This window comes from Ctenocephalides felis, unplaced genomic scaffold (assembly GCF_003426905.1).
Source record: "Ctenocephalides felis isolate EL2017-DRISC unplaced genomic scaffold, ASM342690v1 CF-g0.4_SCAFFOLD_01604, whole genome shotgun sequence".
Classification (NCBI taxonomy): Eukaryota; Metazoa; Arthropoda; class Insecta; order Siphonaptera; family Pulicidae; genus Ctenocephalides; species Ctenocephalides felis.
This window is the reverse complement of record NW_020537758.1, coordinates 59,403,822-59,420,833: the sequence shown is the minus strand read 5'-3', so window position 1 is coordinate 59,420,833 and position 17,012 is coordinate 59,403,822. Positions and strand designations below refer to the sequence as shown.

The window sequence follows — 17,012 nt, the reverse complement described above, 5'->3', positions numbered from 1 at the left end:
TATGAAGGAGACCCTCTTCTATCAACATTAAATGAAATTCTTTATCCCTGTATATACTGATACAATAGCTTCCAAAAATTTTTAAAAGTGATATCTTTTTATTCAATAAAACAAAACAATCTGCATGTAATGAAACAATTAAATCAAATCAAATTGCAGTATAGAAATCTTGTAAGTCCTGACATCATATCAAATACGGGATTCATTCATGCCAGGGAATGCCAGGGAATATCCCTCTTGTCCGCACAATCTCCTAATAGCGCGATATCATATGAATATCCGAATTGTATGCAACAGGACCACTAAATGTAACTAAATATTTATATTAATAAGTTAAAAAAGTGTAGAAGTTGTTCCAGTAGATTAGGTGTGATGTACATTGAAACCGACAATGTGCTTGTTGATTTGATGGTATATTTATAATAATATATTATTATTTTGTATATTTTTGTTATTATGGTATTATTACAAAACATAATACGATTGTAATGCCAATTTTAGTTTAAAATTTTTATTTTAAATTTTGCGCCGTTAATTTGAAGGCCGACAGCAGCGCCCACACGTCTGAGTGTACGACCCTGTAACTACACCTCCTGAAAATGAAATTCTAATATTGTCTAGTCTAGGGTTATGTTCTATGTTGGTGTAGCATTGACAAATAAACAAGTGTATATATGCCTGTAAATTTGTTTTTTCTTAAATTTTCTTAAATAATTTACGACGTTACTGAAAGTATATATTTTACTTTTAAAATCAGAGTAGATAAAAGTTATCTGTAATATTTTTAATATTAAAAAATATATATAGTCGAATATCTAAATCGAACAGTGTTTCTTTATATTTAACCTCGAAACATTTTGCAACATGTTAGAAATAACATGCAATGATCGTCTAGGCAAAAAGGTGAATAAAAAAATAATTGAAATGACGTTTCAGGAATATTGTAAATAAAATCACACTTAGTTTCACTAAGTTCAATACACATAGTTAAAAATAGATAGGTACTAAAATATAATCATGTTAACTCTACCGTATTTATTATAAACACAATGTTCTATTAATCACTTTATTTACCCAAATTACACTGCGTTCACTATTAAATGTATTATATTTTATATACTTTTGTTTTATATACTATCTCCCGCCTACTATATTCACGCTGTCGAGAATGAAGTTTTCGAATGTCTTGGGATGTGTGATTGTCCATTTTAGTGGTTGTATGTTAGTGTGACTGTCTCCTCTTCTTCGTCACTGTTATTAGATTTGTCATCATTGTCGTCTAAGTAACTGTCGTCTTCTTGCATCTCATACTTTTTTAGTGCATTGATTGGTAATATGCCACTGTAGAAACGTTGATTACGCTGCATACCTGGCAAATTCTCTATTCCATACCTATTGGATGGCAATTTTGCTGTGACCGTAAGGTCCTCTATACTTAGGGCGCAATTTCCTAGACTCGTCTGTGCTCGATGGTTCACAAAGCATCATGACCAAATCTCCTTCTTGGTGTGAATCGCCTGTGCATCTTCTCTTATTGTATTTATCTCTTTGTTTATATAGGCATTCAATGCATGCTCCTATATATCCCTTCACATAATTTTGCATTCTAGGAATTCAATACTTCTCCGATATCTTTTTGATAACTTTGTCCTGTCCAATGTGTGCCAAATCATGATACCTTCTTAAAATCTGTGACCTCACTCTTTTTGGTACTACATACACTAACCGATTCTCGATTTTCCTCATTAACCTTCCATCTTTGATCTCATATTCCTTTATAATTTTATCATCTTCTCTGTTGATTCCTGCATAATGTCTCTTCTGTATAGTTTCCATAATAAACTTCAGTTTTTCATCATTTCTCTGCGCTATGGTTAACCAGTCTTCTTCTATTAAATAATTATTGAATACTATAAGTTCATCCACACACTCTGTCCTTTCAGCTTCATTTATGGTGTTTTGGGATAGAGCGTCCACATGTCTCATCTTCTCTGCTGGTCGATGAATCACCTCATAGTCAAATTCTTGTAGTTTCTTCTCAGTTATGTCCTCATCTAATTTTATTGTATCCATTGTTAGTTCTCCTACATCTGATTTTTCCTGGGTTTGTTCACTTTTATGGCACTCGTCGCATTTTGTAGTTTTATAATTATTTTCAACCGTCGTTTCATTATTTGATATATTCAATATCGGTATGATGGTCTCACCCCTTCTCATTGACACTACTGCGGTTTTTGTTAAAGCACTTGCCTCTAATGGAATTTTTATTGCCTCAGCCCTAACAATTTTGTCCTTAAGCGCTAACTCTAATGCACCTACATCATCATTATCATCTACCTTCTCCATTTCTTCATAGCACACTTCTATTGGCTCTTTCTTTATTGGCACAATACAATCATCTATCTTGCTTTCCAACACCATTTTGTATACCTCATGATTGGGCACTACACCAGACTTCACTCTCTCATCACGAACCATCGATACAACCATTTTCATCATTTCATCTTCTCGGCGTCTGCTTTCCAAATACATTTTGTATAATTCTTGTAGCTCACTCATAACGTTTTTTTGTTATTGAAATGTCACAAATGTAATGTCTCACACTTTCTTATTCGTCTCTAAAATATCTTTAGGTATATCCCTGAGTAATCCTTGAGTAATCTCGCTTCTGAATTGTTAACTCTAATCGTCTCTATTATAAACCCAATGTTCTATTAATCATTTTATTTACCCAAATTACACTACGTTCACTATTATACGTATTATATACTCTTGTTTAATATACTACCCACCATTTACCATATTCACGCTGTCATTTATTCATAGTTAATAATCATAAAATCTATTTTCAGGTCAGAGTTAAATGCAATCCAGATGACACTGTGGAAGATGTCAAAAAACTTATTGCTGCTCAAACAGGCACAAGATACGATAAAATCGTTTTAAAAAAGTGGTATACGATTTTCAAAGACCACATAAAAATTGGTGATTGTATCCTTTTTAAAATATCATTCATTTAAACATGTGATGTTATTTGAATCATAGGTTCTTATATATTACCTCTGTAACTCATAGATTACCATTTGATTCTGATTGTTACTTTGACTTTTCTCATACAATTTGAGATTTGTATGCATATTGAAATGCATATTTTAATTTTTTATAATAGATAGATAGATAGATAAAAAGTATTTATTACAATAGCTGTACAGTAGAAACTTGTTTATCAGGCCCTCAGTTATACGGATTAGTGATTATCCGGACTACCAACTGCGACCATTTTATTTGTATGTACATACCTACTAGTAGAATTCACGAAATACTTATTTTATGATCACCAAAAGCAAATACTTGTCTTAAGCTAGCAAGACCAAATTAGCAAAATCGATCCGGATATGTTGTATTATTTAGTACTTATTCGTACCACAAAAAAAAAATTGTACTACGTGCAGTTTAAAAAAACATGTGGCGCTGCTAGCTTTAATATTAAGCTAGCAAGACCACATTTTGTATTAGAAAAAAAAAAAATTAATATGGAAATTGATTAATTCGAATTTGCACTAATTTGTACGACCAAAATTAAACTAAAAAAATCGAAAATGGCTGTTTTGAGTAGAAGGTATATAGTACAGAGAAAAAGCATGTATTGAAGTCAAAAAAAAGAACAAAATAATCTTCGACATATAGTTTAATATGTAATGATATGTAATGAAATAAAAATCACAGATTTTTATAAAAGTAGCTACCATCGTTTTATCCCAAATCATCCCCAAAATAATGTTAAGGCATTTAGTACAGGAAAAATTACATTGAACTAGAATAATCAAATTATGTCAACACATTATAAGCAATATAATATTTAGTTTTAAATTACTTAATTTTAGATTTTGTACCCCTGCCCTTACGTCTCCAGTCATCCCCAAATTGTACTTATGCCTATGTTGAGTCTTCCAGTTTTGAGTATAAAACTAGCTGTAAGTGGAATTCTGTCTTAAGGCAATTAGGGCATCGTGCCTTAAGGCAAATTGCTGGAACTTCCCGTACCAAAAATTATTATTTTTTCAAAAACGAATAACATTTTTGAAAAAAATTTACTTCGAAAAAATAGATTTTTGAGAAACTATAAATTTGACAAAAAATTACTTTTTTTAAAAAAAAAATTTTTTATTTGAAAAAAAAAATTTTTTTTTTGAGAAAAAAAAATTTTTTTTTAAAACAATAAAATTTTTTTAAAAAAAATGTTTTCTTCATTTTGACATATTTTGGAAATTCTGAACTTTTTTTCAAAGCAATCGCACTGCTTGAACTGCATAGAGACGAAATGTCAAAGCTCGCAAGTGCCGCGCCGCCGTCTAACGCATAAGCATTGGTACGGAACCCATAGAAATGTAAAAAAAATTTATACTTATTGTTAAAATCTCTATAAAATATCTGATAATTTGATGTGCATATGTCTAATGATCATTTTTAACCGCCGAATGGCATTTTTTTTTACTTTTTTCATTAGATCTCCGAAACCGCTAGACCTGCCTTCATGAAAATTTGATCAAATCTACATCTTGTCAATACAAGTAAAATATTTTTTGAATTTTTCAAATCGGACGCTCCGTTCTCTTAAAAACTGAGTTACCGTTTTGGGCACTTTTTGCCCCGTATCTTCGGAACGGCTAGACCTGCCTTCGCCAAAAACTAATCAGCACGTCTCCTTATCAATACGAATCGAATGTTTTTTGAATTATTCAGATCGGTTGATCGGTGTTCCCGAAATCGTCGACGAAAATTTGTATCCGCACATACATACACACACGTACATACATACACACACACACACACACACACACACATACATCCATTTTTTCTAAGGTATGCCAAAATGTTCAGAAACCTGTGAAACGTAAAGATATATAAAAATTTTCATTTTCGATTTTTTTGCGATTACTATAACTTGCCCTACGGGAAGTTAAAAACAATGTCTAAATATAGTAAAAACCTTAGAATATGTAGCATTTAAATAGAGAATTTCAGATTTTGATCTGAAATTTTCTATTTAAATACTAGATATTATAATGTTTTTACTGTATTAGTTTCATTTGATTCTACTTGTTCAATTGATTTTTTTTCATACTCAAAACTTGCAGACTCAACATAGGCATAAGTACAATTTGGTGATGATTGGAGACGTAAGGGCAGGGGTACAAAATCTGAAATTAAGTAATTTGAAACTAAATATTATATTGCTTATAATGTGTTGATATAATTTGATTATTCTAGTTTAATTTAATTTTTCCCGTACTAAATGCCTTAACATTATTTTGGGGATGATTTGGGGTAAAACGATGATAGTTATTTTTTAAAAATCTGTGATATGCATTTCATTATATATTTAGGCCTTAACATTATTTTTGGAGCAAAACGGTGGTAGTTATTTTTATAAAAATCTGTGATTTTATAATATTACTAGCTGACCCGGCAAACGTTGTTTTGCTAAGTAAGGTATATTCTAAACAATTTCTATGGAATCAAAAATATTAATACTTTAAGTGTATAAGGATATGTTGTTTGAATGCTATAAACCCCATTAGTTTGTCTATATTTTATCAAAACAATCAAACTGGAAGTTTTATATACTTTCTATAAAACACATGGTATAATCCAATCCGAGGCTTTTTTGGTCTTTCGACTTATTACATTATTATTACGTTTCAAGTTTTTCAGATTCTTTTTTGATTCAGGATTTTGTGTATAATTGTAAATAATACTAATGAGCTTATACAAAATTTTCAAATTTCTGCGAGGAGAGATAGGAAATGAATTAAGTATTTCTTCTTTGACCTGCTTTTTGAACAGTTTCAAGTAACATTCGATGAATTGAAGTAAATTTAATAAAAAGTATATATGTAGAGCAGGGCGAGCACAAAAGTTCCAATTTGGCGTTCAGCAAATATAAACTATATTATGAAAAGCAAACCAATTATATCACAACAATAAACACATTCCAAACGAACAATTATCTGACTACGTTCAGTAAAACTGCCAGCTACTTCATCATTGTAGAAATGTGCTTGTTTTCCTATCTTTCAAAAAATTGTTATCTAGAACTTTTTACCCTATAGGCGGAGTAACTTGAAATGGCCAGGTGGCAAACAGGTTTAATGTCTTATTTTAATTTTAAATGTATTTTACAAAATAATTACACTTTTAACTAATGCTAAAGAACTACCAGCGGAAGAAAATACCTTTATTATGGATTTTCAAAGATTACAGTTTATCTCCAGATAGCAAAGTCATAAGAATCGAGGTTATAGCTGGTTATACATCTTTTTCCCTTTATTTTTCAATTCCTTGTTAAACAAAGCTTAACTTTACTTTTTTTGTTTTTGACACATAGCTGGTGGACCTTTTTAACCCCGGACCTTCATATATTACTATCTATTCTTCAATAAATTCTGAGAAACTATAACTGGGAAAATGTTATTCGGCAAAATGTCCCTTTGATCGATAACAAATTAAGGTTTTGAATTTAAATAACATAAATAAATAAATAAAATAAATAAATAAATAAAAAATAATAAAACCTAGAAAATGTTTTATAAATTACCAATGAGTATACAATTTTACAAATGAGATCTTTCACCGCGTTTGAGAAAAATATGATTTGCAAAAAAAAAGTGCTACAATGCATTTTTATATTAACATTTCAAAAGAGCTGATATTTTGAGTTTCTAGTAAGATTTGCGGCCCGTTTACTAACGTTTTTATATATAAATAAAACTACAAACAAAGCTGCTTACTACAATTTAATTATAATTAAATAATATTCACGTAAAATATCCTATTGAACGTAATTGAACATCATCTGTCAAAAACGTTTGACATTTCACGGATTAGCAACCTTCCATTGTTTTATTTAGATTACGCTTCTACAAAAATTTTCAAATTAAAAATAAAAAGTTTCTACGCGGATTTGAAATAATTTTTCACCTTTTGGACTTTCTCTGGATTGGCACGAATTTTTCAAGACTAAGACTGACCAAATCGATTCAGCCGTTTTCGAGTTTTATTCGGACATTTGAAAGAGAGCTCCATTTTTATATATAAGATTATCAAAGATTATTTTGTTCTTTTTTGGACTTCAATACTGGCTTTTTCTCTGCACTCTCTACCTTCTATACAAAACATCTCATATTACCGGCCGTCATGGGGTACTGATTTTAGTAGCCATTTTCGATTTTTTTGTTTTAATTTTGGTGGTACATTTCGTAAAAATTAATCAATTTCCGTTTTAATTTTTTTTTTCTTCTAAAACAAAAAGTGTTTTTTTTTTAAATGGCACGTGGTACATGTTTTGGCTAGCTTAAGAGAGGTAATGCATTTACCAAATACTTATTCTAAACAAATCATTCGTACATACGTACCTAAATATTTTATTTCATGATTAATGCTTGATCTAGTTGTAAGACTAGCTGTAAGTGGAATTGTCTTAAGGCAATTAAGGCATTGTGCCTTAAGGCAAATTGCTGGAACTTCCCGTACCAAAAATCATTATTATTTTAAAAACGATTAACATTTTTGAAAAAATTTTACTTGGGAAAAATAAGATTTTTGAGAAACTATAAATTCAACAAAAATTACTTTTTTTTGAAAAAAAAAAATTAAAAAAAAAAAAAAAATAAACAAAAAAAAAATTAAAAAAAATTTTTTTTTTAAATATTTTTTTTTTGAAAAAAAAAATGTTTTCTTTATTTTGACATATTTTGGAAGATCTGAACTTTTTTTCAAAGCAATCGTACTGCTTTAACTGCATAGAGACAAAATATAAAGCGCGTAAGCGCCGCGTCGCTGTCTAACGGATGAATATTGGTACGGAACCAATTGGAATGCAAACAAAATTTATACTTATTGTTAAAATCTCTATAAAATATCTGATAATTTGATGTGCATATGTCTAATGATCATTTTTAACCGCCGAATGGCATTTTTTTTTACTTTTTTCATTAGATCTCCGAAACCGCTAGACCTGCCTTCATGAAAATTTGATCAAATCTACATCTTGTCAATACAAGTAAAATATTTTTTGAATTTTTCAAATCGGACGCTCCGTTCTCTTAAAAACTGAGTTACCGTTTTGGGCACTTTTTGCCCCGTATCTTCGGAACGGCTAGACCTGCCTTCGCCAAAAACTAATCAGCACGTCTCCTTATCAATACGAATCGAATGTTTTTTGAATTATTCAGATCGGTTGATCGGTGTTCCCGAAATCGTCGACGAAAATTTGTATCCGCACATACATACACACACGTACATACATACACACACACACACACACACACACACATACATCCATTTTTTCTAAGGTATGCCAAAATGTTCAGAAACCTGTGAAACGTAAAGATATATAAAAATTTTCATTTTCGATTTTTTTGCGATTACTATAACTTGCCCTACGGGAAGTTAAAAACAATGTCTAAATATAGTAAAAACCTTAGAATATGTAGCATTTAAATAGAGAATTTCAGATTTTGATCTGAAATTTTCTATTTAAATACTAGATATTATAATGTTTTTACTGTATTAGTTTCATTTGATTCTACTTGTTCAATTGATTTTTTTTCATACTCAAAACTTGCAGACTCAACATAGGCATAAGTACAATTTGGTGATGATTGGAGACGTAAGGGCAGGGGTACAAAATCTGAAATTAAGTAATTTGAAACTAAATATTATATTGCTTATAATGTGTTGATATAATTTGATTATTCTAGTTTAATTTAATTTTTCCCGTACTAAATGCCTTAACATTATTTTGGGGATGATTTGGGGTAAAACGATGATAGTTATTTTTTAAAAATCTGTGATATGCATTTCATTATATATTTAGGCCTTAACATTATTTTTGGAGCAAAACGGTGGTAGTTATTTTTATAAAAATCTGTGATTTTATAATATTACTAGCTGACCCGGCAAACGTTGTTTTGCTAAGTAAGGTATATTCTAAACAATTTCTATGGAATCAAAAATATTAATACTTTAAGTGTATAAGGATATGTTGTTTGAATGCTATAAACCCCATTAGTTTGTCTATATTTTATCAAAACAATCAAACTGGAAGTTTTATATACTTTCTATAAAACACATGGTATAATCCAATCCGAGGCTTTTTTGGTCTTTCGACTTATTACATTATTATTACGTTTCAAGTTTTTCAGATTCTTTTTTGATTCAGGATTTTGTGTATAATTGTAAATAATACTAATGAGCTTATACAAAATTTTCAAATTTCTGCGAGGAGAGATAGGAAATGAATTAAGTATTTCTTCTTTGACCTGCTTTTTGAACAGTTTCAAGTAACATTCGATGAATTGAAGTAAATTTAATAAAAAGTATATATGTAGAGCAGGGCGAGCACAAAAGTTCCAATTTGGCGTTCAGCAAATATAAACTATATTATGAAAAGCAAACCAATTATATCACAACAATAAACACATTCCAAACGAACAATTATCTGACTACGTTCAGTAAAACTGCCAGCTACTTCATCATTGTAGAAATGTGCTTGTTTTCCTATCTTTCAAAAAATTGTTATCTAGAACTTTTTACCCTATAGGCGGAGTAACTTGAAATGGCCAGGTGGCAAACAGGTTTAATGTCTTATTTTAATTTTAAATGTATTTTACAAAATAATTACACTTTTAACTAATGCTAAAGAACTACCAGCGGAAGAAAATACCTTTATTATGGATTTTCAAAGATTACAGTTTATCTCCAGATAGCAAAGTCATAAGAATCGAGGTTATAGCTGGTTATACATCTTTTTCCCTTTATTTTTCAATTCCTTGTTAAACAAAGCTTAACTTTACTTTTTTTGTTTTTGACACATAGCTGGTGGACCTTTTTAACCCCGGACCTTCATATATTACTATCTATTCTTCAATAAATTCTGAGAAACTATAACTGGGAAAATGTTATTCGGCAAAATGTCCCTTTGATCGATAACAAATTAAGGTTTTGAATTTAAATAACATAAATAAATAAATAAAATAAATAAATAAATAAAAAATAATAAAACCTAGAAAATGTTTTATAAATTACCAATGAGTATACAATTTTACAAATGAGATCTTTCACCGCGTTTGAGAAAAATATGATTTGCAAAAAAAAAGTGCTACAATGCATTTTTATATTAACATTTCAAAAGAGCTGATATTTTGAGTTTCTAGTAAGATTTGCGGCCCGTTTACTAACGTTTTTATATATAAATAAAACTACAAACAAAGCTGCTTACTACAATTTAATTATAATTAAATAATATTCACGTAAAATATCCTATTGAACGTAATTGAACATCATCTGTCAAAAACGTTTGACATTTCACGGATTAGCAACCTTCCATTGTTTTATTTAGATTACGCTTCTACAAAAATTTTCAAATTAAAAATAAAAAGTTTCTACGCGGATTTGAAATAATTTTTCACCTTTTGGACTTTCTCTGGATTGGCACGAATTTTTCAAGACTAAGACTGACCAAATCGATTCAGCCGTTTTCGAGTTTTATTCGGACATTTGAAAGAGAGCTCCATTTTTATATATAAGATTATCAAAGATTATTTTGTTCTTTTTTGGACTTCAATACTGGCTTTTTCTCTGCACTCTCTACCTTCTATACAAAACATCTCATATTACCGGCCGTCATGGGGTACTGATTTTAGTAGCCATTTTCGATTTTTTTGTTTTAATTTTGGTGGTACATTTCGTAAAAATTAATCAATTTCCGTTTTAATTTTTTTTTTCTTCTAAAACAAAAAGTGTTTTTTTTTTAAATGGCACGTGGTACATGTTTTGGCTAGCTTAAGAGAGGTAATGCATTTACCAAATACTTATTCTAAACAAATCATTCGTACATACGTACCTAAATATTTTATTTCATGATTAATGCTTGATCTAGTTGTAAGACTAGCTGTAAGTGGAATTGTCTTAAGGCAATTAAGGCATTGTGCCTTAAGGCAAATTGCTGGAACTTCCCGTACCAAAAATCATTATTATTTTAAAAACGATTAACATTTTTGAAAAAATTTTACTTGGGAAAAATAAGATTTTTGAGAAACTATAAATTCAACAAAAATTACTTTTTTTTGAAAAAAAAAAATTAAAAAAAAAAAAAAAAATAAACAAAAAAAAAATTAAAAAAAATTTTTTTTTTAAATATTTTTTTTTTGAAAAAAAAAATGTTTTCTTTATTTTGACATATTTTGGAAGATCTGAACTTTTTTTCAAAGCAATCGTACTGCTTTAACTGCATAGAGACAAAATATAAAGCGCGTAAGCGCCGCGTCGCTGTCTAACGGATGAATATTGGTACGGAACCAATTGGAATGCAAACAAAATTTATACTTATTGTTAAAATCTCTATAAAATATCTGATAATTTGATGTGCATATGTCTAATGATCATTTTTGACCGCCAAATGGCATTTTTTTTTACTTTTTTTGTTAGATCTCCAAAACCGCTAGACCTGCCCCGATGAAAATTTGATCAATTCTTCATCTCATCAATACAAGTAAAATGTTTTTCGAATTATTAAAATCGGACGCTCCGTTCTCTTAAAAACTGAGTTACCGTTTTCGTCACTTTTTGCCCCGTATCTTTGGAACGGCTAGACCTGCCTTTGCCAAAAACTAATCAGCACGTCTCCTTATCAATACGAATCGAATGTTTTTTGAATTATTCAAATCGGTTGATCCGTGTTCCCGAAATCGTCGACGAAAATTTGTATCCGCACATACAAACACACACACACACATCCATTTTTTCTAAGGTATGCCAAAATGTTCAGAAACCTTTGAAACGTCGAGAAATGCAAAAATTTTCATTTTCGATTTTTTGCGATTACTATAACTTGCCCTACGGGAAGTTAAAAATATGTATGTGCACACATAAGTAAGTGTTAATTTTTTAATAAACATAGATTTTTGTTGATATATATCTATGTATGTGTTTGTTACTTTAAATAAACACATAACAAAATTTTTCATACATTTGTTATACGGGTATTTGATTATCCGAATGCCTATCGACAACAATTAGTCCAAATTGATAAAAAAAAATTCTTTGAAAGTTTTAGCTCTTAATATTAACTTTAAGATAGTCCGCAATCCCAACTTGTTTTTGAGATATTGGCAGTGGATCTTTTTACCCACGAACTTTTAAGCTCCGCTCTCCCCTAATTTTTTTTTTTTGACTATGTATTCATTTTTCGCCAGAAACGAAATTATAAAATATTTTTCAACCGAAAAATAATAAGATTGTCGTTGGAAAGTGACAAATGAGTACAAGTCTTTGAGATCCCCGACGTGAAAAGCGCGGCTCGCGCTTTAAAATATTTAATATCTTTCGATGTAACAAAGTCTCAAATTGTAAAAAGAATTTTGTTGCAGAAAAAAAAGAAATAATATGTTTTTTTGGATCTATTCAAGTTGGGGTAAGGCTGAGTAAAACCTTTGTAAATATTTAAGGGTTGTTATTGTTAAGAAAATTGCAAAAACAAAAAAAAAAGTTTTAATCATTACAAAGTTCACTTCAATATGAGTGTAATAAAAAAATCATAATACTGATCCGATCAGAACATCCGGAGATAATTAATTTACCGCAGATGATGTTTATAGAAATTGAGCATAAAATCCATATTGCAAACGTAAATATTTACGTAAAAAAATTTTTTTCAGAAAAATCCTGAAATACGTATCAAATGATTTTATGTATAATATCTGTAAAAAAAAATTTCACACAATTATAAAATGTGACATTTTATTTTTTTCGAAAATCCGTACGATTTGTAAAAGAATGACCCATATACAGTAAACCCTCGCTTTACGCGGCAAGTGCGTACCGTGCAGTATGGGAACCGTGCTATAAGAAACTCGTATTTAACATACAATTCAGGCTAATTCGTAGTGCGTTCTATGGAACCTTACATAGTGCAGTATGGGAACCGTGTTATGAGAGACTCAGAGTTGGTACAAATCGCACCATTTTTATCGCGTTGTATGGAGACCAAGAAATACAACTTGAAGTAAGAGAAATACGGACGAAATGACGTAAATGACGTGACGAAATTGACACCTTATTCAAAAATTGGCGCGACGCAGTAATCAGCTCAAACGTGTTCTTAGGCGGCTATTATACAATCAGGCATGTCTAAAAGATAAAAGTCGATAACAAAATTTACAACAATACCCTTTTGCACAACGGACTTATGGGCTGTTGACCAAATACCGTGTAATAAGAAGTCCGTGTACTCGGAGGGATGTCGGATTTTTAGCTCCGTGTAGTATGGGAACCGTGTACCCAGAGTGCCGTGTAAAGCGAGGGCCTACTGTATATGTAAGTAAGTGATATGGTTGAGTTTATTGGTATCAGTCTCCAAATTCGACAGGTTAAAAAAATTAATAATAGAAATGTTAAGGAAATGAGAATGAAAGGTAAAATAATTTTATCTAGAAATAAATAAATAAGCATTTAGATGCTTACATTATTTTTCCTTTCATTCTCATTTCCTTAATTTCTATTATTAACTTCCTGAAGGAGAAGTTTGTTTTCATCAAAAAATTCGATTCGGTAAATTTATGATTTCTCAACGTTTCAAGCCATTCTGAATCGAATGAGACGAAACTTCAAAAAAGTATGTATGTGTGTTTGTATGTTCGTGTGTATGTGAACAGATATTTTGCTGTAAATCGACGTTTTCTCAAAAACGGCAAGATCGATTTAAAAAATTTAAAAGCCTTTCGATGTATCTCGATGAGGACTAGCGTTTACCAATTTTCGCGACGATCAGCCAAGCCGTTTCTTTGTAAATAGCAGAAAAGTAAAAAAAAATCGTTCAAGTTTTAGACCGCAGTTCTGAATCGATTTTGAAATTTTTATGCAGTTTTTGAGAGAAGTTTAATCCGAATAATTAATTCAAAAAATATTTTGCTTGAGTAGATGGTGTGCAAAAATGCATTTACAGAAAATTTAGTAATTTTGAAAATTAAAAAAAAAAAATGTGAAAAAAAAATTCTTTTCAAAAAATTCAAATTTTCGAAATTTTTCATCATTTTCAAACAAAAACTAAATTTCGAAAAATTAAAAAAAATGATTTCTTACAAAAATTTGAGAATATTTCGAAAATTAAAAAAAAATCGAATATTTTCAAAAATTTCCAAATTTAAAAAACGTTTTTTTATTAAATTCCAAAAAAATTTAAACTTCGAACAAAAAATTCTAATTTTTGAAAAAATTTCAAAATTTTGAAAAAGATTCTAAATTATAAAAAAAATCTAATTTGAAAAAAATGGACTCTTGTAAACGTACATATAAGTTGTTTATAAAATACGCTCATCACCCAATTTAAAAACCACTTATAAATTTACAGTATGTATTTATAATAAATAATCTATTTGAAAATCTTCAAAACTATTATTGATTATTTTCATTCGAATGTTTAATTAAGGTACAGAAAGTTCCAGCAATTTGCCATGCGCCCCACTAGTTTTTGGTAAAGATCGGCCGGGCCGTTTTCTTGTAATAAAGTGTTAAAAAAAATTCTTCCGACGATCTTTATGATTTTTTTTCAACGGTAAATACCATAGTCTTATAGATCATACTAATATATTACGGACCTAACACAAGTCGTTTAATTTAAAAAAACTGCAAAAATTAGTATCGTTTCTTTGGCATTTGTCAAAATGAAACTTTTCACCGACGTTTGTTAAAAAACTCCTGAGCCGATTTCAGAAATTTTAGAGCCATTTGATGTATCTCAATGAGGACTATCGTTTGCCAGTTTTGTGCGACAATCTGCCAAGCCGTTTCTTTGTAATTTAAAAAAAAGTGTTAATCTTTTCGTCCACATTTAAGCTCATACTACCGAATCGATTTTAAAAATTAAAAAACTTTTGAAAGATATTGCTTGGGAATGATACTGATTAGTTTTTGATGAAAATCTACCAAGCCGTTTTCTTTTAATTAACTGTTGAACAAAAAATAAGCTGATTTTTATGGAACTTTGTTTGGCGACATAAATCGTGGTCTTATAGAACTTACTGAAATATTACGGCCTTACGACAAGTAGTTTTATTTTAAAAATCCATCAAAGAGAAAAATCAAAAACGAAAAATCATGAGAAAATGGGTAGTTTTTTTGACGTTTGCTAAAATTAAAATTAGACGATATACTTGGATCACGATAGAGTACTTGGTCTTCATGATCGTACTAAACCATTAAATTGTTACGGAAAATCCACTCGGAATACTTTTAATTACTCATAAATTAATTTTAAAAGTTTATGTAACTTGCCTCAAGTCAAAATACGAATAGCAACTAGTTAATTTATTAATGGACAGGGCCATTTCATGAAGTGATAAAATTTTCTGGAAAAAAGATTTAGATTTTTTTTGTTTAGCTCTTTGTAATAGTTCTTATTCTTCTCATTTAGTGAATGATATAATTAAAAATAGATAACATTCTTTACAAATTACTGTCAATAATAATAATATTGTCTCATTAATCGGTGAATGGTTCTGAATGAAGGAAAGAAAAACGCGCGTCATTCGAAAAGCATTTTTTTTTATAAATTTTTATATTATTGGCAATTCAAGGTGGTACAATGTTCATCATGTCAGCAAGTTATATTCACAGATATAATTATAATTATTGAACACAGTTGTGTACCACTGCTGTAATTAAGTAATATGTTGGACATTGCCGAAATTTTAGTATGTTCTGTCGTCTGGAAGATCACACATGATATTTACAGGTCGAGTTTATTTTGCAGTCCATCGCGGAATTTATTAGCATTTGCATATTTTACTAATTCAACATTTTTCAAAAAACTTTCTCGGAGGATTTCTTCATTAAGATTAACTAAACATTTTGAGTAGATTAAAATTAATATAATATAAAACAAGACTGTCTGCTGTCGGCTTTTGAGCCGAAAACATCCTCCAAATGTAGTTTTGTATATTATATATTACAATTATTATGAATATGAATGAATGTGTGCAATAAAATATATCAGCAAGGGCTGAAATTTATGAATGAGAAAGATAAGCAATTATTGTTGATGGTGTATATTAGTATAATAATTATTTTTATTTGCATTATTTTCCTTAAGAATGTTATTAGATGAGATTCATGATGGAATGAATATCGAGTTATATTATCAATAACCTGTTTTTATACAATCCAGCTAAGTTTAAAAATGTACACTTTTAAGTTAAATTAGCAGCATTAATATGTTAATATTGATTGCATTAATATTGATATAAAAAACCTGAGTAAATTATGTGCTATCTTTATATTTTAGTCCTTGATTTTTTTTGGCATTATTAACACTCTTGCATTTTTATGATGCTTATTTTTACTATTGTGATTCAAATATAATATAAATATAAACTTTATTATAATTCATAATTATTAAAAATAATTCATGCTCATCAATTTCTGTAAATAAAGTTTTAGGGCAATGTTTGTTGGTTTTATTTTTTTTACGTGTTTTATATATTATTTTGAATATTTAACGATGATAAGTATCTCTAGTGGTGTCTGGATTGGTGAATTAGTTTTGGCAGGTCTGGCCCTTTCGGGATACCGAGTTAAATGTGCAAAAAATGACAGTTTTTGAGAAAACTAAGCATCCGATTCGAATCATTTAAAAAACTTTCTGATTGTGTTGATAAAACAATTGCTTTTGCTGAAAGTTTTTTTTTATTAATTTCCAAATTTTTTTTTTTTTAATATCGAAAGTAATTCGGATTTTAATTCTAATTTTAACTAAAGTTCTAAATATCACTTATTTACTTCAAATAAATAATTTTAACTTTAAAATTCAGTTTATATAATTCTTATGAATAATAGACAATGTCTTTCATTTTAAATACGATTAAAAGTTGTGTTTATTTTCGTTTCTGTAAACATATATAAACGTCGTCGTGTGATTCATAAACTCTCTTATTTTGTGTATAAAATAAGAATAA

The 17,012-nt window shown here is 29.4% G+C and overlaps 1 protein-coding gene across 1 annotated transcript; it reads left to right on the top strand.

The window, feature by feature from the left end:
- Nucleotides 1-704: 704 nt before the first annotated feature.
- Nucleotides 705-16,504, top strand: LOC113372988 (ubiquitin-like protein 5). Its single transcript, XM_026613325.1, has 3 exons — nucleotides 705-903; nucleotides 2,853-2,991; nucleotides 16,162-16,504. Exons 1-3 carry the CDS (start codon nucleotides 865-867, stop codon nucleotides 16,203-16,205), a joined length of 222 nt encoding a protein of 73 aa, XP_026469110.1. The 5' UTR covers nucleotides 705-864; the 3' UTR covers nucleotides 16,206-16,504.
- The last annotated feature ends 508 nt before the right edge of the window (nucleotides 16,505-17,012 follow it).